Genomic DNA, 24206 nt, shown 5'->3' with positions numbered 1-24206 from the left:
GCAAATAGTAAATCGTAATTATTATTAAAAAATCGTATTTGTTATTAAAAAATCGTACGGAGTATCAAATATCGTAAATAATTTCCTTATGTATACAACAAAATATTATAATTACAACAGAAATGCTATATGTACATGATCTTTGACTTAATCCTTGACATGATGAGTCAGTTTTCCAATGTGACACCACAAGTTGAAAAATTGACTATGATCTAGATCGTCCGTTATTAGATGGGTCAAATTAAAACTAAGTGAAAACCTTATTTTTTAATTCTTACTGAAATTTGACAATCAAATAGCAATCATCCATGCTATGGTGTCCCGAAAACGTAAAACCATAACTCATTATTATTTTGTCACAAACAACCCTATGCCAAAATATCTCTAATTATCATCCCCAACGGTATTATTTTATATATGCTCTTACATATAAACCTACGAAAAAAAACATCATACTTCAATTTTTGTTTTGTTTTGTTGAACCACCATACTTCAAATCAATAAGTGCAAACTCAAACTTAGCGAGTATTGAAGTTTTCAGATGGGCTCCATGAGCCTAACTGCAAACAATACAATGTGTTAGTTGACTTGGGTCGACGGTGAAAACAATGACAATATCAATAATTACTAAGTTTGAGTCTTTACGAATATGATCACTAAACGTTATGATATTATGATCACTACAAAAAAAATCAAATCATCTCCATGAAGAGTTAAAATAATACTGAAGCCAACTTCTCCCTTCCAGATGCAATAAGCTTTGTTATATCCTTACCCTTAACTTCAGAAAGCAAGAAAGATGGGTAAGAAGAAAATGGGTGGTAGGGGTGATACCTATCCAAAGATTGATTTGATATCCTCAGCAGTTGGGGATGTGTTTCCACCCAAAACGGCGAGCAAGTAAGAGGCGATAATCTTAATGACGCGTCAAGTTTCAGTAAGAATTAAAAAAAGTAGAATTTTTACTTAGTTTTAATCTGGCCCGTCCAATAACGGACGGTCTAGATCATAGTCAACTTTTCAACTTGTGTCACATTGCAAAGCTGACTCATCTTGTCAAGGGTTAAGTCAAAGATCATGTACATATAGCATTTCCATTGTAATTATTAGTATTATTTTGTTGTATACATCAAGAAATTATTTACGATATTTGATACTCCGTACGATTTTTTAATAATAAATACGATTTTTTAATAATAAACAAGATTTTTAATTTGCATATGAGGCCACATTTTTTGAGTTCGTTGTCAGGACCGACCCTTCCTATATAACCCCCCCCCCCCCCAACTATCTCTACCACCCCGTATTTTAATCACTTCTCAATGGCCGCGGCTTTGGGGAATAAAGAAAATTCTCCGGGGAATAAATTCTCGAGGGAATCCAGATTTTTTTGAAAATTCTCCGGGGAATAAAGTTTTACGGGGAATACAGAATAAAAGTTCTCCTCCATCTCATCTATTCTCTCTGCCACTTCATCTTCCCGACACCTCATCATCTTCTCCGGCGAAAGTCGCCGGCCGACCAATTTTCTGGCCGGCGACCTTCAAACATTAAAAAAAAAAAACAAAAATTTAATTTTCTCTCTCTCTCTCTACATTTTTTTTTTCTCTCTCTAGAACAGATCTAGAGAGAGAGAGAAGGTATGTTCTCAAGAAAACCCAATCTTTTAAGGACTAAGATCCAATCTTTTCCCCTTAATTATGTGAAATCAAATGCCATCAATTACTAATCAAATTACTAACAGATCTAGAACAAGTTCAAGTCAATGATTCATTAGAACAACTGAAAACAAAATCAACGTTTTCACATCACACTAATCAAAACTAAAGCTAATAATCAAACTTAAATTAACATCCAACTTCATAATCTCCTACTAAAATTAACAAAAATTAACTAGTTAAATTAGATCTAAGTATCCGATTATCCTAAACCAATCTAAAAACTAAAATTGAGAAATCGAATCTGATAATAAACCATAGATTTCATTAGAAGAAAAAACAATGCAGAGTAAGATTTTGTTATACCTGTAAAGATCTGAAACAATGGAGAAGATCGAAGTGTAGAAATGAACTAAAATTACAACATTTAAGCTTGGAAGAAGATTGATTGACTGATAAAGATCTGAAACAATGGAGAAGATCGAAGTGTAGAAATGAAACTAAAATTACAACATTTAAGCTTGGAAGAAGATTGATTGATTGATAAAGAGGCAAGATCTAGGTCTTGTCGCAATCTAATAGATGATGATCCTTTGTTTGGTTTAGTGGCTTTGTTAACAAGGGAAAGAGAAGGAAAAGAACAAGAAGAAATGGTAAACACGGTAAAAGGTATTTCTAGAGAGAGAGACAAATCTTGGAACAAATAGTAAAAGGTATTTCTAGAGAAAGAGAGAGAAATCAAATTTTTTTTTTTTCGTGAGAACTAACCTAGATCTAGAGAGAGAGAAGAAAAAAAATGTAGAGAGAGAGAGAGAGAGAGGAGAGAGAAAATAATAAAAAAAAAATATATGTTTAAAGGTCGCCGACCGGAAAATTGGCCGGTCGGCGACTTTCGACGGAGAAGATGATGAGGTGTCGAGAAGATGAAGTGGCAGAGAGAGGTGATGAGATGGAGGAGCCTTTTTTATAGCATCTTCTAAAATTAGAAGCCCCTTAGCAATAAAAAGTAACATAAAAAGTCAATCTTATTTGACTAGTTTTAAGAAAAGTCTTTATTCCCCGGAAAATTTTCCTTATTCCCCAAAGCCGCGGCCTTCTCAATCTATCAAAATGGAAAAAACCGACTCCTCAAGCTCCTTAAGCTACATTGATTATCCAAGCACAGACAAAGATGCGAGTGACGAGTCGGACAATGAAATTCCTTTACTAACTGCGGAAGTGGAGGATGCGATATTTTACGCGTGCCATAGGTGCTATCATATTAACAAAACTATCTCTCTAATTTGTCCCACAACTTCATTGATCCGGGTTTTGTATTCTTTTCTCTGTCAATTCTATTATTCTTTCGTTAAAAAAATTATTTTTTTGATTAATCTAATCAAGACCATAATTTAGTTTTCTGATATATCTTTTTATTTGACAGGTTATTTCTGACAAGGAAAATGAAGAATTTATGATTCTTCGGACTAAAGCGTAAGCAAAAAATTAAGCTTTAGTTCTTCTCAATTTCATTTACAGTTAAATGAATTTTCTTTTCTTTTTTTCTATTGGCACCATGAGCACCTCAAAACCTTTTTTTTCCTCATCTTCTTCCATTTTATTTTTGATTTTTTGTTTTAAATCTTCATCAAAATTCTTAGATGATTTTTTTCGTATTCTTTTTTTGAGTAAGAATTATTGTTTGCTCATAAAAAAAAAATTATATAAGGTTTCAAAAGATCTCAATTTCTTATTAAACACTAGTTCTATAAATCTTACTTTTTTTTTTATCTTTTGTCTAGGGTAAAGTCATTTTTTGTTGTTTGATTGCACTAATAAAGTATGAAAGTCAATTCACATGAGAAAAAAAAGTGGGAAAATAAGTTTCATAATTTTACCACCAAATCGAAATAGGTGGTAACAGTGATTTCTCACCCTCCCTTAATTGACACGCTCTTTTCCCTCTCCTCTTCCACGTAAGAGTTAAAACACTCTCCGAAACCTTTTCTCTCTCTTCTCCCAAAGGCAAACCCTCTCTTTCTCCCAGTCCCACCTCTCTAAATCTCAGTCTATCTCTCCCGAACTATCTTCTGAGAAGAAAAGTATTGTTCTCTCCTCCTAAGAGCGAATTTAAACCGTTTCAAGAACAAACCGTTTGTTGTTTCAAGTTTAATCCTTCGCCAATTCCGGCGAGGGATTGACCCTTTCTTCCTCTTTCTATTCTCTTTCGACATTAACCGTTGCGTGATGGTTTGATTTAACTATGGATAGATTTGGTAGTGGTGGAGCGATTGGGATCTACCGGTGTTCATGGTTGGAAGTGGTGGTGGTGGTGTGATTGGGATTTACGGCTAGATCTGGTGGTGGGTTTTGTGATGGTGGGGTGGTGGTGGTGTAGGTTCTATGGTGGGGTTTTTTTGGTGATGGTTATGGTATGATGGTGGTAGTGTCGGTGGTGTTGGTGATGGTCTGATGGTGATGATAAGATGGTGGTGGTATTGGTGAGGTGGGGGTGGCGCAGCAGGATTTTAAGTTTACTTCATGATGAGTGGTGGAGGGATCTGTGGTGATGTTTAATGATTGTGGAGGGTGGTGGTGGTGGTGTGGTGGTGTTTTTGTGAGGTTGGTGTGGTGGTAGCGTGGATTTTTAGTATTAGTGGTGGTGTGGATGTGTGGTGGTGGTGTGGTGGTGGAGACGAGGGTTGTGGTAAAGGGTGGTGGTGGTGGTGGTGGTGGTGGTGGTGGTGGTGGTGGTGGTGGTTTATGGGGTGTTTTTGTGGTGGTGGTGGGGACTGTTTTGTTAAGTGGCGGTGGTGATCCTGCGGAGAAGGGTAGTTGAGAAAAGTTATTTAGTTTATCAATCTTAGTACAATAAAATTGGTGGGTCTTTAGTGGTAGCGGCGTTTTCCTGGTTATGGCGACGGCGATATCGGCTGAAGTATTCAGCATTAGTCAGCCTTCAGGGTCTTTTAGTCGGCCTTTAGGGTCTTTATTTGTGTCTGTGTCTAGTCCAATTTCTTTCTCTTCATGAGGCACTTTGATTTAAAGGTATATAACTCTCATGAAGTCTTGATAGGAGAGAAATAACAATTATCTGTTGGATTTTACACCCTTATACTAATGTCAATGGCGGAAACAAGACATCTAATGTCCACATTAGTATTCCCAGGATCATGTGACAAACTAGTTAGATGAATACCTTATTCGCTAGTTTTTCCCTCGAACCTTTCCAATTGCTTTCGAGAAGACCAAGAGCTTCAAGTGTAGCTCATCTACTTGGGACACGAGCAATCAACTTGATCTCCCACCTTGTTGTTAGCTAGCACACTAATGGTGGTTGGAAGAAGAACACCTTGCTTCTTTGACTAGATAGATAGCTTGGGAATTAGTTCACTTTCTCCTCTCTACTTAATGTGATAGAGAAAGAAAACTTAAAGAGAAATTCCACACCTTATTCTCTGCCCTAAGAGTGTTTATATAGAACCCTAATAAGAATCCACCTTCCTCATCAAAAAAAAATAAGAATCCACCTCCTTTTAAGTTTCCTAAAACACCCTTTAGAATAAGATTTAAGGAAATTGTCGAAAATAGCAACTATTGATATTTTCTCAATTCCCTAAAGAGGGGGCATCCAAACACCACGAAAATTTGCAGCTATATTGCTCCATATATCAGAAATTCACCCTAAAAAATTCAGCCCAATCCGAGCCCTAAAAGTAGCGGAATCGGCCTAGGCCCAAAACTTTGTTTTTGGCCTTTTCGTGATATCTTTGTCTAATTTCTCTTTAGGCCCATGAGATATGTTTATGGGACACCCCCATGATTATATCTTACTCCCACTAGTCATATCCTTGATCAAATTGTCACTCTTATGTAACCTGTTGTAGGATCCGGTTGAAGTTAGCCGCGAATTACTTCGTAATTCGATGATCGTAGCTGGTTTCTAGCTTAAACTCTACGACCCCGAAATCAACCGGACTTGATGATCTTCTCCATCAATTGTCCTAGCCAGAAAACTGCTCGCATTGCATTCTTGGTCGAAGGACATCTCCTTCAATACCTTCAGACTCCCACTTGGACTTAGAACAAGTGCAATGCTGGATTCCCGTGTCAATTAGTATCCCATCTGATATGTCACGTCATTCAGACTTTCTTGATATCCGAGTACAACTGTAAAAGACAAACGATTAACTTCTAATCCGTTTGAGCGTGGCCACGCATTTTCAGTTGTCAACTCATCAAGTAGCCTTGAGGCACTTTGTACCTAATGTGATTAGGATGACACAATTCATTCTTGCACTCCCACTTAACTGTGGATTTTACACCCTTCTACTAATGTTTATAGCAGATAACGACATCTAATGTCTAACATTAGTATCCCCAAGATTACATGCATAAGCCTATGATAATCATTAAAAGATGAATACCTTATTCGCTAGTTTTCCCTCGAACCTTCCCAATTGCTTTTGAGAAGACCAAGAGCTTCAAACGAAGCTCCTCTACTTGGGACACGAGCAATCAACTTGATCTCTCACCTTGTTGTTAGCTAGAACTTCAATGGTGGTTAGAAGAAGAACACCTTTCTTCTTTGACTAGATAGATAGTTATGGGAATTAGCTCACTTTCTACTCTCTACTTGATGTGGTAGAGTAAGAAAGCTTAGAGAAAAATTCCACACCTTATTCTCTGCCCTAAGAGTGTTTATATAGAATCCTAATAAGAATCCACCTCCTTAAAGGTTTCCAAAAACACCCTTTAGAATAAGATTTAGGGAAATTATCGAAAATAGCAACTATTGTTATTTTCTCAATTCCCTAAGGAGGAGGTGTCCAAACACCACGAAAATTTTCAGATATATTTTTCTATATATCAGAAATTCACCCTACAAAATTCAGCCCAATCCGAGCCCTAAAAGTGCTCGAATCGGCTTAGGCCCAAAAACCCTATTTTTGGCTTTTTTGTACTATCTTTGCCTAATTCTTTTTAGGCCTATGAGATATGTTTATGGGACACTCCCATAATTATATCTTACTCCCACTAGTCATATCATTGATCAAATTGTTACTCTTATGTATAACCCATTGTAGGATCCGGTTGAAGTTAGTCGCGAATTACGAAGTAATTCGACGATCGTAGTTGGTTTCTAGCTTAAACTCTACGACCCCTAAATCAATCGGACTTGATGATCTTATCCATCAATTGTCCTAGCCGACAAATTGTTCGCATTGCATTCTTGGTCGAAGGACATCTCCTTCCATACCATCATTATCATCCTTGTATCATTGTGATTTTATCACTTATTAATGGATATGATGGATATGTTTCCCTTGGATTCAAGAAAAAAAGAAAAGTATTGTAGCACTGATTGAAAACCCCACTTCATTATCAACCATCAAAGCAATTCAAACTTAGTAGTCTAGAAACTTTTCAATGGTATATAAGAAAATCCAATAATGGAAATCATGATGGTTTCAGTCAATTAGGGATCCAATGGATAGATAAGTAGATGTAGATACATAAGAGAAATTGATATCAGAAAAAACCTCAGTTGCAATTCGAAGATAGCGGGAAGGTTGTAGATTTCGTTGCCCAACGTATATTAGTTTCTTTGAAACCCTAATTCTTCCAAACCCTTAATTGATCTATCCAAGCACTAAATTGTTAAGTAAATTGAAACACCTTTCCTGAATCGAATCATCCTATACTCAGATATGAACAAAATTCTTATTGAACTCTTGGATGGAAGATTGTAGATTGAATGAAATTAATGAACAATTCGAAGGGACACCCTAAAAAGGGCGAAGAAGATGGTAGACAGAGGAATCCGTGATATTTTAAAGGCACCCGCTGCTAGTGCCATTAAAACCTCTTTGTGCTAGAAATAAAGGCGCCGATAGAAGTAAAGTTGGGTGCTTGTAGAATTTACCTATTATTTGCTTTCTCAACATTCAACCCTTACCAAACTGTAAAAAAAATTGAGGTTTTAAAGAGGAAAGCTTTTTTTTTTATGGACCCCTGTTGTTTGGAAAGCTTTTAAAGTGGGTGAATCGTTAAGAAGTATTTATCTGGGACCCATAATTCTATAACCTAAAATTTAGAAATAAAAAAAAAAACCAGGCCATTACAACATATTTATATATGTTATCAACATAGAAGGGTAAAAAAGAGATTATAAGATTAATAGGACTGTCTTGTTAATAACATAATTATATATGTTGTTAACATTTTAAAAGATGTTACAAAATGGGTTTTTTTACAATATTATTTTTGAGTGAGTCTAATTTTCTATTGAGACCATTTTGTGAGTTTTTCACTACAAATTTCATTAATATTCTATCTATGTTAAGTTGATTTTAAGTGGTAATGTGTACTATTTCAGCTATATTATTGATAGATCATTCAAATTCAACTCAATTAAACTAGTTTTTTCACAGTATCAACGGACACAAATTTGGTTGGATATCACCCAAATATCTTCCAACCCCGTCCAGTGGGGAGACATACTACTGCTACGAGGGTCAAACCCTTCGTTGCACTACTTGTACCAAAATCATAGGATGGGTTTGCGTAAGTCTTCTTAGTCAATTTTGATTTTATTGTTCAAATTGTTTAATCTTTTCGAATAAATAAAAATATTGCGAAACTTATATGTTCAGACAAAGGTGGCCGATAACGTTCCCGGGGACAACGATGTTTTGGTTAACCGGGATGTTATCATCACGTAAGTATATATACGCGTACAATCAAAATTTAGTCTACTGATCAAGAGTATGTTACGTTAATGTTCTTTTTTCTTCTTCTTCGTAATTATACAGGTCTGAGACACTCAAATTTGGAAGGGACGCAAAATTAGTTAAGGACTACTAAAATCATAGGATGGGTTTGCGTAAGTCTTCTTAGTCAATTTTGATTTTATTGTTCAAATTGTTTAATCTTTTCGAATAAATAAAAATATTGCGAAACTTATATGTTCAGACAAAGGTGGCCGATAACGTTCCGGGGACAACGATGTTTTGGTTAACCGGGATGTTATCATCACGTAAGTAAATATACGCGTACAATCAAAATTTAGTCTACTGATCAAGAGTATGTTATGTTAATGTTCTTTTTTTCTTCTTCTTCGTAATTATACAGGTCTGAGACACTCAAATTTGGAAGGGATACAAAATTAGTTAAGGACTGCTAAAGTGTAGTGGTAATGAAGAACATTACTATTATAATAGTATTTTATATGGTATTTTATGTGTGTATGCTGAAGTAAGTAATCTGGTGAAGAAAATTAGTACTATTTTGAATGGTCGCGAATTGAGGAAACTTTAAAAGCAACGAAATCAGCCATATAAATCACCTTATTTACAACAACTGTCATTTACTCCAACCCATTGTATAATTGACGGAAATCCCTCTTTCCAACTTGGGGGTGTGTTGACCAAAAACTACACTTGGGTCCTCGACGATAAAATCTCCATTGAGACGTCAAGCCCAACTCGGCTCGCTTGTCCTTGTTTGGGCCCAGCCCAGAAGTCTCTTAATGGGCCCTCGTCGACTAGACCCTAAAACTCGTGTCAAAGCCCAATCACGTGCAAAGAGTTTCCACATGCACAAAACTCCACACGCCTGAATCTCCACACGTCTGGCGCTCGACACGTCTATATCTCCACGCACCACGTGTAAGAGATTACTTAATGAAGAGATCCTCTACATGTCAAATATATCCATAATGACAAAGATCTCAGACTTGGTCAACGTAACTCCAGCAACGAATATCCCCCCATTCATGAAAGGCATAACATAGTAACGTCTCACATAAATAATGAGACCATGTACATGCACACTGAGAGTCATTACCAGAGAACATGCACAACCGTTGTGCATGTACAACTCGTGCACACGTCACCACATCCCAGGTATCTTGCCATGCATTTACTCTGTAACGGTCAAGCCTTTACTCTCCCCCAACGGATCACTCCTCGAGCCTATATAAAGAGGAGCACTTTCATTTCTCAAGGCATCGAAAGCAGAGCAAAGCAACTCATACTACTTCTTCTTCTCCACTCGCTCTCTGTTCTTCGACTGTCCTTGAGACATTTTGCATACAAGTTCACCTGGTTCTGGTCGTCGAAACTACTAGACGCCTCAAGGGTGTTAAAGCTTATCCTTACTCGACGCTTCCTGTTCGACGCTTCCTGCTCGACGCTTCCTGCTCGACACTTCCTGCTCGACGCTTCCTGTTCGGCGCTTCCGGCTCGACGCTTCCTGCTCGACGCTTCCAGACGTCTTCGAGGAGATCACAACCTTCTTCTTGCTCGACGCTACTGGTAACATCTACTCTCATACTTCTGATCATTTCACTCCCGTAGATTCGAACTCCGGTCATTCTACGAGCCTAGCCACTCTCCGATTATACATCAACGGTTATACCCTCGGCTTTTCATTTATTATTCATTGTAATACTTTGTTGACTTGACCATCGGAGGGCCCTTGGCAGGCACCATCCCGGTGTCCCCCAAGTCTTCACGGGTTTGTTCGTGTTTGTTCACTTTCTTTTGCAGGTTTCTTTTAGACGTTGTTGGTGCCCATCAATCAAGAATTCGACGTTTGAAATTCCAGAAGACGTTCACGCTTTCGACCTTCTGACTTCCGACCCGTAGACTTCTCACCGTCTACAGGGGGTAATTCCTCTTTCCAACATGCAAACAATTCATGGCGCACTTTTCTTAACTACTATTAACTTTTCTATTTTTTTTTTTCTTTTTGAGTTTTTGTGAGAAATCACTTATTTTATTTTTATTGCAAGACGATATTACTTGTTTCTATAAATTTTGAAATTTCTCTTTATTTTCGAGATTTTCTTTGACAAAAAAATAGAAATATATTAAAATTGCAACATAATTTTAATTTTTTTTCTTACCGAACAAACTATTAGATATGAACAAAAAAATTTCTCGCATCTCTTTCTGTAAATCCAACATTGCGGTTACCCCCAGCTTCACGAACCATATAATTCATCATAAGGTTTGTTTTCATACCTGCTGAACGCATGTTATTTAACAATACTCCTTGACTTTCTGCTATTCTCCTATGTGATTGAAGTTTATGTCTTTTATCTGGACTTACAAGATTGTGGTTATGCTCTTCTACAAATGGAGAGACTACCCATTTAGTTTCTTATCTCTTTCTTATAAACATCATTGCTTTGCATTCGGTTCTTGTCTCAGAACGAGTCATTTTTATATCTTTGAAAATTTCAAATGTAGTGGAATTAGACAATCCTTGTAGCGAGCAACAATATTTTCGACCTATTATTGTGTTGGTGCGATTAGACTTACAGGTCGAAGATTTTCGAACACTAAACCCCACAGTGAATGCATAGTGATTGTAAAAGTTGTAAGCTTCATCGGAAGATTCAAATTCCATGCCAACATAAGGACGAAATTCATTTATCTCATTTTGAATATCATCATATTCTTTTCCTCGCACATCTCTTTGTAAATCTTCATGTTCTTCGTTGATGTTATGCCTGAATTTACATTCATCATCTCTCTCATGTGGACTGTAAATATAATCTTCCTTCTCACTATTAATAGTTATATCCCCCTCGTTAATGTTCGGAAACATATCTTTTTCTGGAAGCCTGTTCTCCAAGATGAAAGAATTTGCTTATCGAATACGCTAATTACTTGGGTGAAAGTATTAAAAGCTAAATATTACCCTAACACAGATAATCCAAGAGCAGTCAAACAACACCACTCATAAATCTGGAAGAACATACGCAAAACTTTTCACCTTATTAATAATATTAGCATATGGGAAGTTCACACCGGAGAAAATATAAAGATTTGGCAGGATAATTGGATCCCCTCTATAGCGAGTCCCATCCCAAACCACCATAACTCCAATCTCACGACTGTCTCACAGCTTATCACAAACCATGAGTGGAATGAAAATCTACTCGTAGAAAATTTCGATGAACCCACGAGAAATTTAATTAAAGTAATTCCTATTTGTAGCGAAGGAAAAGACGAAATTAGATGGACTTTGACTGAGTCCGGAAATTTCACGGTAAAATCTTTATACAATCATCTGAGAAGGGCAAATCTGACCCCTAACCTCGAACAGTTAAACTGGAATTTCATTTGGAAACTCTCGGTCCTCCCTCGAATTCAGCTATTTTTATGGAAAATTTGTCACAACGCTTTACCGGTCAAAGACCGAATAGGTAAATATATAGGAAATAATTTGAACTGCCACTTATGTCCCTACACTGAAACCTTAGAGCATGCACTTCTATACTGCCCTATAGCAAAAAATATTTGGTTTCACTTTAATATCATAACTAAAAACGTTAAATCTATCAAGGAATGGATTTTCACGTGGAATAACGATCATCATAGATGTCATAATAAAAACAAAACTCAATTCGCTACTATTCTGTGGATCATTTGGAAAGCTAGATGTGACGGCTGCTTCAAGAATGTCAAGGCCGACACTGAAGATATAATTAATACTATTATTAGTTACCCGGAAAATCAGCTAGAGATCTCCACTACAAATAAGAAATATGTTGAAAAACGGAAGCCCCCGAATGAATCGTATTTGAAGATTAATGTAGATGCCTCTTACACTTCTATCAGCACCTCTATCGGAAGGGGACTAGTAGTTCATGACTCAGAAGCTAAATTCATTGAAGCGGCATCATATGTTTCCAGGGCCAGAAATAGTGAAGAAAGTGAAGCAATCGCCATCCTCAACGGTATCAAATGGGCGATAGATCGAGAATATCAAAATGTCATCATTGAAAGCGACAACCATAGCATAATAAAGCATATCCAAGATCATCATCAAGCTATAAAATGGCTATCCAGGATCCATATCCATAAAATTCGAAAGATGATTACAAAGCTCGACAACATTATATTCCATCATACGAAGAGAGCTCAAAACTCCCAGGCTGACCTTCTCGCCAAGTGGGCTAGGCGGAAGAATCGTGAGATGAAGTGGAAGCATGTTCCTTACTTTTTATCTAAGCATTATTGTAATGGAATATTAATTTAATCTAATGTATCGTTTTCAACAAAAAAAATACGCTAATTACTTTGAAATTCTGTGAAGAAGAAGATGAAAAACAAAATTTTTTTCGTATGGTTAAAGCTTAAAATTGTGTTGCTATTTAATGTGTTATTATTTTGCCTTTTTTTTATCAAAGAAACTTTCTGAATAATTTAAGAGCAGGGCCGGCCCTGGCCCAAAGCGAGCAAAGCCTCGCTTTGGGCCACCAATTTTTGGGGGCCACCAGCTATGTAGTTTGTATGAAAATTTTAGAGACCCCATGAGTTTTTAGTAAATGGCCCACAAGATCCCGACCCAACAAAGGAATGGCCGAATGAGTGGCCCCATCCACCCCATCCCACTTCCCCAAATTCCTTGGTAACTAGGTTTGACTTCCTCTTTCCTGTACATGCTACAAGCTGCAGCCCACATACCCACTTTTTTTCTTTTTTGGTTGCAACTATTACTCTTTACCCTAAACAATTCTAAACAATTTAACCTAAACTAATATCCTCTAACTCACTTTCTAAATTGTAAAATAATTTAACCTAAACTAATACCTTTTACCCCAAATCACTTGTAAGTTCTACATAAAAAGCTACAACCCCAACTTTCAAACTTTGTTTTTGTTCTTTCTTCAACTTTAAAATTCAAGACAAAAAGTCACTCTATTTTCTTGACTTTAAAACCTAAAACAATCTTGATTTTTCTTATTGCAAGAATAGTTCAGACAATTCCAATAGTACGAAGAGATTTTTGATTTTTTATTTGATTTGCATAAGTTAAATTCCGAAGATGATGGTCATTTGAGAAGTTCATGTGCTTGTCTTGGAGTTTTACACTGACGACTTTCGGGAAAATAAGAAATAAATTCCGGAGTATAAAATTTTAAAAAGAAATTGTGAATTTTGACCAATTTTTCGGGGTACAAATTTTAAAGGGAAACATAACACTTTTTCTTCTTCCCCATCTCCTACCACCAACACCAAATCCGGCCACCACTTCCATTTATCCTTATTTTCTCTCTACTTCTCTCTATCCCCAATCTCCTCTCTCTTTATTTAATCCGGCGAAGGGAAAACCGATCTAGTTTGGGAATTTTCCAAACTATTGTCGTGTCTGGCAATTCTTTCGCCAGATACAACTAAAAAGCGATAGGGAGAGAAAGAGAGGGGGGAGAAAAGAGCGGGGGAGAAGAGAGAAAGGGAAAGGAAGAATGAGAAAAAAAACAATGGTTTGTGATGATAGTTAAAGGAGAAGAAAGAGTTTAAATAAATGTTGAAGGTTGTCAGCAATGGTCGTTAGGCGGCGGCTATTGCGGAATGGATAAAAAATGGTGGTAGTGTTGTGGAGGATAAAAAAGAAAACAAACATATTTCACTTAAAATGGTTTTCCTCTAACAATTAGAAAAAAATTAGTCAACTGAAGTTGACCACTTTTTAACAAAGTTTCTACACCCCGGTTTTTGTTTTCCATTTTTCGCCGCCCTTTACAATTTGCTATGATTGAAGGGGCCACATTTTGTAATCTCGCTTCGGGCCACCAAAAACTCAGGGCCGGCCCTGTATAAGAGAAGAAACAAAAACGACCTAAATAATATAAGAAAATAAATATAAACTCCCTATATTAAAGAGGAATAAAAATTCAAATTCGATATAGGAAATTAATATGCTGCAAAAACTGATATATATGATTGAGTAACTAATATATGTATATATGATTCAGTTGGAATGTGTTAAGTGAGATGGAAAGAGAAGGACCGTGGAAAGAGGAATACGATATAAAAGTCCCAATTGAAGCAAATGGCAATTGCTGTAAATAAATGAACTTATGTGGCTTATTTCTTTTCTTCTAATGTTTCCTCAATTAACTAGGGTATGTGAATGCAAGCTGGCTATCTTTCCATGTTTGTCCTTCCTATTATGTAGGGTCAGGATCTCGAGCTGGTATGAGCTCGAGCTCAATGAATCAATTGCCTTTTTTTTTATGAATTGTGGGAAGATCAAGTTAGAAGAGAGTAAATAGATGTTTGTGGACAGACTTGTAACTAAATAGATTTGGATGGCTTGTTCTTTACCGGTATTAACAATCCCATAATTTAAGGATATAGACAGCTGGACGTGGGTTGATCTTGAAAGATCGACGGTGGTGAACTCAAGCTCATATATCTCATTAATAATAAATCATAGGATTCTTATTAGTTGCCAAACAAACCAAGAAATATTACTTGGATTCATGAATCCGCGAATTCATGATTCCGTCATCCAAACACACCATTAATTTTCTTCTTTATTTTCCGAGAGAATCTCCTTCTCTTCGGTATCTCTGTCTAATGTTGGATTGTCTATTGCTTCGGCATCTTCTTTTCTTTTCTCAAAAACTTGGATCAATTTCTTCAAACAAGTTTCAGTCTGATCTTCATTTATGTTCTTAGGCATCAAATTCTCAGCAACATCAGCAGGAGTTATCTTTGTGTCACTAATCAAACACCTAATCTTATCAAACAAAATGTGTGAATCAAGATTCAAATAGTTCTTTGCCAATACCTTAAACCCTTCAAAACAAATATAAGACATTTCAATATGCATATCCATTCGACCTCTTCGAATGAGAGCAGGATCAAGTCTTTCTACATAATTCGTGGTAAAAACAATAAGACGTTCTCTACCACAACTCACCATAACCCATCGATGAAATTCAGTAACCCCGAAAGAGTTACCCCATTTTTACCATTTCTTTTTTCCATCTGATCCAATTCCGCGTCCTCCATCTGACCATCTTCTCCGTTTTTACGATTGGTTGTAAGACTAATAGTACAATCAATATCTTCAATAACTATAACAGACCTATTCGATGTGTCAAGTAAAAGCTTTCGAAGTTCACTGTTCCCTTTAACCGAAGTTAACTCAAGATAGTAAATATCGTAGTTCAAGAAATTAGCAATGGCCGCAACCATAGTAGACTTTCCTTCCTGTACCAGGAGGGCCATATAAGAGATACCCGCGTTTCCAAGCCTTGCCAACTCTAGCATAATAGTCTTTTCCTTGAGTAAAAGCAATAAGATCTTCGACTATCTCCTTCTTCTTGATAGGATCCATTGCTAAATTATCGAAGGTAGCAGGATGATCTAAAACTACATGACTCCATAACCCTCTACTAGACCTAAAAGAATCATTGTCCGAGTTGTTACTATATAGTTTTCTTTGTCTAGCTCCCATTAAAAGTGCTTTTCCTTGTTCAATAACTTGATCCATATACAACCCGGTGACTATATGGCGATATTTCACATGAAATTTGAGGACTAAAGATCGTTTCTCATCGGCTATAGTTGAAGATCCGCCGGAACCGGTTTGTTGGTTAGTTGTGCTTTTACTCCAAAACAATGTAGCTCCTTCAAATTTATCAACAATGGATTCATTGTCATCCATTGTAAAAACAACTTTCTTGTTTCTTCCAATTTGAGCTTTTAGTTTCATTGCATCTTGTGGAGATTTAGTACTAAGTTATGCCTCAATTGCTATATAAGCTGAGCTTCTTCTACTATACTCCCCTGGGTATTCTTGAATGCTTATTTCTACAAAAGGATTCCTATGACCAAATATTTTATCTACGTATTTTCTTAGACGATTAGGGAAATATTGTTCGAACATAGTATATAAAAACATAATGGTAGCTAATCTTGATCCTACTTCTGTAAACTTCTCCCCCATTCCCGTCATTGACATCTTCTTCTTCTTCTTCTTCTTCGACTTCTCTCTATCTCACTCAATTTATGCTAGTACTATTTATATGGACTAGTAAATGTGTTTAATAGGTGAAGATTTTCGTTATTATAGGAAGAAACAAAGTTATGGGAATATATTACAATTGGGAATATATATTTTCCTTTTTTTTTGTTGAAGGGATATATATTTTCCTTTGCAAATTGATTTTGATAAGGTAATTATCAATTTGAGTGGTGCAATATCCAATTTTTCTAATAAGGTAATATATTGTGGAGATATTTAGATTGGAACCCCATACCTCCATATTATAAATAAAATTTAATAATTGTTGTGAATTTAAATCGACAGAATTTTCAAATATCTATTGACACTCTTGTGACAAATTACGCTTTTCTTCTGTATCTGCCATGACCAATTTATTCATTTTCATTGTAAGTAAGAAAAAAAGAAGAAGATTAGGAGCACTAAAAGGACTAAGGAGATCTTTAGCACCCAGTCACAAAACTTGCACTACTCTACCAACGGCATAAAACTGTCACCAATTTGCAATGAGAAAAGATTATAAACGGTGTAGTGACAGTTTATAAGCCGTCGCTAAAAATATTATCTTTTGGCCAGCGCTTTGGGGAAAGCTAAATAGTTTCCGGGGTGTGAAATTTTAAAGGGAATATGTAGAATTTTAGAGATTTTCTGGGGAAATAAATTTTAAGGGGAAATAAAAAAAAAACACTCCACCTCACCTCAATCTATTTCCACCTCATCTCACTCTCTCTCCACCTCACCTCACTCTCTCTCCACCTCACCTCTTTGTCTTCTCCGATTTGGTCGCCGACCGGAAAATTTTCCGGCCGGCGACCATGAAGAAAAAAAAAAAATTCACTCTCTCTCTAGAAACTCCGGCGAAGGGGTTTTCCTTCGCTGGAGTTCCGGTCTGTTGAAGAACAGACCAGATCGGGTCTGTTGAAGGACCGGATCTGTTGAAGAACAGACCAGAACAGACCGGAACTCCGGCGAAGGGAAACTCCTTCGCCGGAGTTTCTTGAGAGAGAGAGAATGAAAATTTTTTATTTTTTTTTTTAATGGTCGCCGGCCGGAAAATTTTCCGGCCGGCGACATAATTGGAGAAGATAGAGGTGAGGTGAGGTGGAGAGAGAGAGAGCTGAGGTGGAGAAGTATTTTGCTTTCCCCTAAATAAATTTGTCAAACAAAATCGACTAATTTTTGACCAAGTCTTCACACCCCGGAAACTATTTAGCTTTCCCCAAAGCGCTGGCCTATCTTTTTTGTGAGAAACTATAAAAAAGGGTAGTTTTATAGGGTCCCCTTCTTGTTAAAAGGCCCCCATGGCTCCATTGACTCAGTAAAAGGTTTTGGGAAGTTTTAAAGGGGACCCCATTTTTGTTAAAAGGCCCCCTCTCGTGAATTCGATGCTATCCCACTGAATTCACAATTCGGTACGAATCCACCGAATTCACAAAAATAGGTTACTGGAGTGAATTTTTGTGGGCTCGCATCGAATTCACGAGGAGGAGCCTTTTAACAAAAACGGGAGGCCCCTTTAAAATTTCCCAAAGGTCTTTTGTGGCTTAGTTTGGTTTAAGGGTGCCCCATTGAGGGAGTGAAACAAACCCCCTTCAAAACTATATTTCACCTAGGGGTGGGAATCGGGCGGGTATGGGCACCCGCGGGTAATTCTGAGTATGGCTCGGGCGGGTCGGGTAAGTTTCTCCTCTGTCCACTCGGGTTCTCGGGCGGATTCGGGCGGGCTTTTCTGAAATCTCCTATGATCAAAGCCCGCCCATGCCCACTAAAGCATCGGGCAAGTCGGGCTTCGGGCAAATCGGGCATCGGATTTCTTTATCTGATATTTTTTTACCAGATCAGAAAACTCTAGAAATTTGATATTGTTCAAATAAGCTTCTTTAAACAAATTGATACCAAAACTTTACAAAACTTATAAATCAAGAATGAAAGAAATACTCAGATTCCGTAACATAAGAAATCAACAACTGATATAGATCTATATATGCAAACATGAGACTTGGTTGTCTTCCACTTTTTTTCTTGTCTTTGTATGTTTCATTAGTTCTTCTTTGTTCTTCCTTCACATCAAAATAATCTTAAAATTTGACCACTACATAGAGATGGAAGATGATCCCAATAACTTATTTAATAGAGAAGAAGGTTGGCACAAGAAGGTCTAGTAAATAAGAGAGAAACGGCTAGAGAGACAACGTAGATTCTTTTTCTCTCTCTCTATGCTATCGAATTTTTCAGATTCAATGTGGTAAACTATTAGGGTTGCTTCAATATGTAGTTTATATATCTTGGGAGAAACCTTAAATCTACTTTGGGCTTTATAGTGAAGTATAATCGACACTCAAAGTGATTGGCATCTATAGGCACCCGTCGGGTGAGCATATCGGGCTCGGGTATGGGCGGGGTGGCGGGCAGAGCTTTTCACCCGAGCCCGCCCACGAAAAATCATCGGGCTGGGCGGGTAGTACCCATCTTCGGGCGCGGGCGTCCATGGACATTGTCGGGCGCGGGTAAACGTGACGGGTATCGGGCTTTCGGGTAGAATTCCCACCCCTAATTTCACCCACGCTAAAGAGAAGAAAGAGAGAAAGAAAGAGAGAGAGAGAGAGAGATATTTCAATTACCTGAGTTAAAGAGAAGATGATGGTAGGTTTGGAGTTTGTGTTCTACTTTCAAATTTTTGGTCTTTTAATTTTGACCTAACGGCGCTAACTTTGCCGTTAGGTCAAATGAAGAATAGGATGTGCTCTTTTGCAGAGGGGTCCTTATAACTAAAATACTAAATATGGGGTGCGCTTTTAGCAGAGGGGCCCTTTTAACAAAAACATGACCTATAAAATCACCCTAAATAAGGAATATATATTATTGATAATTCATTAAGGGAAGTTTATAGGGACCCTCCATTTTTGTTAAAAGGGCCTCTCTCGTGAATTCGATATGTGTCCACCGAATTTACAAAAATAGTCTACCAGAGTGAATTTCGGTGAATTCATACCGAATAGTCTCTTGTGAATTCGGTGGATTCAAATTCAGTGAGCTCGTAGCCTCGTACTGAATTTACAAAGAGGAACCCTTTTTAACAAGGACACCCTATAAAACTAACCATTCATTAATGCCCATAAAATTTCTCCGTTAAATGTCACATAAAAACAGTTTTGGAAACTGTGTAATAAAAACGTTTTAACACTGTTGTCAGAAAATGAGAAGAAAATGTGCGGTATTAGTACAAAAGGCGAAGAAGTTGGGGGTGATGACCTCAACGACCACCGGAATAGCACCTCCACCACCACTTCATACATCAGCAGCTCCGCCGCTTCTCTTCTCTCGCCGCCGCACTACCTTGTACAATACATCTCGTTACTCCGTCGTCAGAATGAGTGGTGAAGATCTTAATCTGGATTCAATCTTCAAACAGAAACGAACTCTAAGATCTAAAGTTAAGAAAGATCTTAAGGCCATGACTTCCATTCAGAGATCTCAAGAAGGTCAAATTAATCATTTCATTTTTTTACTTCTTTTTCTTAATTGTCTGTTTGTTTATTCCTATATGAAATTTCAATTTGTTTTTTTTAGATTTTTAATTACATCTTGTTATTTTGATTATTGTACTGTTATATATGTGTGGATTAGATAGTTTTTGCCCTAATTTAGAAATTAAAAGGTTCATGATATCAGCTCGGTTTTGTTTCTCTGTGAATATTGTTTTGATTGATTGTGGAAATCAGTACTACAATTGAATGTGTATTAAGTAAATATACTTATTGTATGATTAGATAGTCGTCGGAAATTTGACATTTTGGCGTATAATAGTTATATGCTCTAAAGAAATCTAGGGTATGTAGTTGTTGATGTTCTTGGTGCCAATGAGATGTTAGTGGATGTATGATACTTGGAACCAATTGATTCCCTAAACTAGTTGGAGTGAAAAAACTTAGTTGATAACAAAGAGGAAGCTTCAATTATTTGCGTCTCAGTCATTTCAACTACGGAACTGAAAGAACCAATTAGGGTTCACAACAATGGTCAGTACGCTTTTAACAGAGGATTAAGAACCTCACAACTAGGGTTCACAACAATGTGATGTTTTCGAGAACGATTCTAGAACGTGATAAAGTTGGGTATTTGCTCTCTAGAGACTAGACGTAATGGGAAATTTTTTGAAACTACTTGAAATATGCAGATGCACAGTAGTAACTATAAATTTTTTTAGCATCCAACCCAAAACGTTTTGGAGAGGCCCAAGCTCTGCACATAGTGATGATGATAAGATTGTGAAGGAAGCAATCTCAACTGCTAGATACTCGGAGGATATAAGGCCTCTAAGTTTATTCTGTTATACATTGTGTGGCGAAGATGTTGCATAATATCGGGTAGTAGTGCTATCGGAAAATAAATTGTAGAGCTTAAGAATAGAAAAACAGCTGAAGTTTAGTTCGTACAATAGAACTATAAAACATGAATAAATCCACTATTATTCTTGTAGGAGGAGAAAGGAGATGTGTGTATAGTTCTTTCTTTTAATGAAATATAAAAAAAGGGTCGATTTTTCCCATTTCTGAAATTAGCTTCCTTTCAGATACTGCTATACAGAATCTTGTACTAGAATCACCATGGTTTAAGTCCAGTAAGAGTCTTTGCGCTTATATTAGCTGTGCTGCCTTACGGGAAGTAGATACTTCAAAGATTCTGTCAGAAATCCTCTCTGATCAAGTTAAAGGTATGTATGTCTTTGCGCCTAGGCTAATATTTTGATCATTCAATAATTTCTTTTACCATTAGAATGCTATGTTAGCTCAGAGTAAGTGTTTACTATTCTTGTAGCTTCTTGTTCATGTTATACTTGTAAATACTATCTTTTTCAGTAGAATTCGTTCACCATTCGATCTTTTATTTTTGAGGAAGTGTTTTGGAGAGGATCAGTTCTCGAGTATGTCTTTTGGTTGTATTTATGCTTCATCACTCCAATTCAACGTTCCGTACTATTTAAATGATTTTCTTTTCTCTTTGAAACAGAACTTGCTAGACATTATAGTTCATTTAGTCTAGCTGGCTCAGTCTATTGTTATCTTTTTTATACACGAGAAACTCAGCTTTCCTTTGTTACCATTCACTTTTTTTTCTTGGTTGAAGTATATCACCTGTCTCCCCTTTGAAAGGATTAGGATATTTGAAAAACTTGTTTGGTATTGTCAGGACGATGTACCAAAAACTTATCTCAGTACTAAGTATGAATTCATTGATGCAGCTCCTAGACGGTGTACTTTCTGCTTTTTATAGAAGTCGATTTGCAAATTTATATCTCCCCTATTACATAACATAAAACTTCATAAATCTCATTTCTTTACAATAATATCTTCACTTTGTGAACTCTTTTGTATGTGAAAAATTATAGAACAAGAGAATCAGAAGCGCAAATAGCACCACCACAAGCTATAAGTACAAGTGTATGGGTGATATGTGGTTGTAAACCTTCTTTTGGTGGTTAGATTGTTTTAAAAGATTATCAGAAAGATAACTTCGATTTAGTAAGATATTTTATGTAATTGCACATAATGCATTAGTAGTTGTTGTTTGACAGATCAAGAAAGTACACAAATCAAGAAGAAGCTTTATGTTCCACGAGTTGAAGACAAGAACTGCCATATGCGAATGTTCAATATCTCTAGCATGGATGATCTCATTGCTAACTCAATGAACATTTTGGAACCAGCCCCAGTAGATGGTGATGGAAATCAACGAGAAGATGGTAAACAGTTCTCATGAATTCTCTTATTTTTCCTGGATCTTTTGTTTTATTAATCCTGGCCACGTCCTGTTCGTCCTTTATCTAGGCTTATAGTTTCATCGTTTTGATTTTCTTTGTGAAACTCCTATATTTCGTCATGGCCATAGATGAAGGGTTTCCTTTCAAAGCATTCGTCGGTTATCAATTTTTCATTTGACTTTCGGGTCCTACTGCCCTTTTACGTTCTCATCCAAGCTTTATTGAAGAGCATTAAGAAATAATTAGGCACAGCTGTTTATGGCGACTGTTCCTTCTTGTTTTCTCATATTTATATCTAAACACATCTCTCCGACGCAGTTATGCAGGCAGACGAACCAGTCGACCTGCTCCTCCTACCAGGTGAATTCCATCTTCCAATAATTTTACAGTGATTAACACCAAAAAGATCCATTTTTGTCTTATTCACCTTATTCCTTTTATTATTAGGACTTGCCTTTGATAGATCGGGAAGACGCTTGGGTCGTGGTGGAGGGTAAGTTCATCTTCCTATTCAAATATTGGATAATGCTAGGTTGGTACAAGTTAGTCATCTTACATTAGTTACACTTTACATTTATTATCTCGGATAACCAAAACAGTAAAAGCAATTGATCAGATGCCCTATATCTATAAGGTTGTCAAGAAAATTGTCTCAAACCAACATTGTTAAATATTTAGCATTGAATCTCATGTCATAGTTTCAAAGAAAATCTGTTCCTTCCTTTCATCTTTTTCTCGTTTCATTCTTTTCATGAGGAACTTGACTTTATCTTCCTGTCTATATAGCATTTTCACTTAAAAGCACTCTGATTTGATATTCTTTTGCCTGCTTTTTTGTACATGGTAAAAGTTATTACGATACGTTTCTAAGGAAATACCAGGAGCTCGCTATAGAGCGGAAGTGGAAGCAACCTCTTCGTGGTACAAACTCAATCTATGATTCTTGATATTACTTATAACTTCAAGCCTCGACGATAAACTCTTATCCTTCCAATATTATTTGTCTTGTACTAAACTTTTCTTTCCCTCTTTGCTGTTAGTTGCACTGTCATACTCTCGGCAAATTTTGGACGAAGGACTCATCTCTGTCACACCCAATGATGAATTTGTGGATGCCCTGGTCACCCCGTCTGGTGTGATTCCTATAAGCCAGGCAGCATTCGGGAGGATGTAAACCAGCAAGTGCAAAATTCATATCTCATCTCTTCCATGCTGTTATTCTGTAATACTTCTAAACTAGGGAAGCATGAAACGGCGCATTTCAACACCATAAGATTCTTCCATTTTAAGCAGATATTTATGTTAATGATGATATTTTTTCGGGTTCCCTTCCTGTAATATTTGTACTCTTGCAATAAAATCAAGTGATTAGATGATTTTTCTGTTTCTCGCTGTTGCTTCTATGTTCTTCAATTGGTTTTCTTTATTCATCTTTTCGCTCCTTAACTTCACTAGTGTTCATCTTCTAAGGTTCTTGTCATCAAGCCTTGATGATCAAATAACCGGGTACTTAACTAAAATTTGATCGAATTTTAGTTATATGTAACAATTGTTATTGTTTATGGCTGGTACCTACTACCATCTTCCCAGTGAAGATGAGACAAAAGGAAAAAAAAATCAACCAATCAGACTCTTAATCAGTCTGAGTCAGTCATTCAGATAACTCTTAGTCAGCCACTCAGACGATATTTTGTTAGATTAGGAAGAAAGCACCTACTTATGTCGGCTAACATGAAACTCTAAATCAGGAGCAGAAAAACAGAATATTGAAGTGAGTGGACCCATTTGGTCTAATTTGTTTCTGATCTTTCTTTTGTGAGATGGTGGTAGTGGTGGTTCATTTCTTCTTCTTTCCTATCTGGGATCCATCACTGTCTTCTAGATCTCAGTTTTGGTTACTCAAACCCATTATTTAGTTTAAATGATTATGGGTTGAGGGATCATTTTTTCTTTTTTATATAAAAAGATATGTTAGGCTTTTATGGTTCTAA

The 24206-nt window shown here is 36.7% G+C and overlaps 1 protein-coding gene, 1 long non-coding RNA gene and 1 pseudogene across 2 annotated transcripts; 1 reads left to right on the top strand and 2 right to left on the bottom strand.

Annotated features, from left to right (window-relative positions):
• Nucleotides 1-248: 248 nt before the first annotated feature.
• Nucleotides 249-2347, bottom strand: LOC147553197 (uncharacterized). The gene is made up of 2 exons (XR_015236576.1): nt 2025-2347; nt 249-560 (listed from the first exon to the last, which is right to left on the bottom strand). It is a non-coding gene; the product is annotated as an uncharacterized LOC147553197 (long non-coding RNA).
• A 12616-nt stretch (nt 2348-14963) lies between these two features.
• On the bottom strand, nt 14964-16406 carry LOC147553196 (AAA-ATPase At3g28580 pseudogene; annotated as a pseudogene).
• Nucleotides 16407-19578: 3172 nt separating this feature from the next.
• 5-FCL (5-formyltetrahydrofolate cycloligase) lies at nt 19579-23591 on the top strand. Its single transcript, XM_086664870.1, has 7 exons — nt 19579-19936; nt 21028-21168; nt 22030-22197; nt 22534-22575; nt 22663-22708; nt 23066-23136; nt 23256-23591. Exons 1-7 carry the CDS (start codon nt 19651-19653, stop codon nt 23387-23389), a joined length of 888 nt encoding a protein of 295 aa, XP_086520996.1. The 5' UTR covers nt 19579-19650; the 3' UTR covers nt 23390-23591.
• The last annotated feature ends 615 nt before the right edge of the window (nt 23592-24206 follow it).

The sequence above is a fragment of the Eschscholzia californica genome, unplaced genomic scaffold (genome assembly GCF_041429995.1).
Source record: "Eschscholzia californica isolate CP2 unplaced genomic scaffold, dmEscCali1.0.p SCAF_3, whole genome shotgun sequence".
NCBI classification, from domain to species: Eukaryota; Viridiplantae; Streptophyta; class Magnoliopsida; order Ranunculales; family Papaveraceae; genus Eschscholzia; species Eschscholzia californica.
This window is presented reverse-complemented; position numbering and strand designations above follow the sequence as displayed.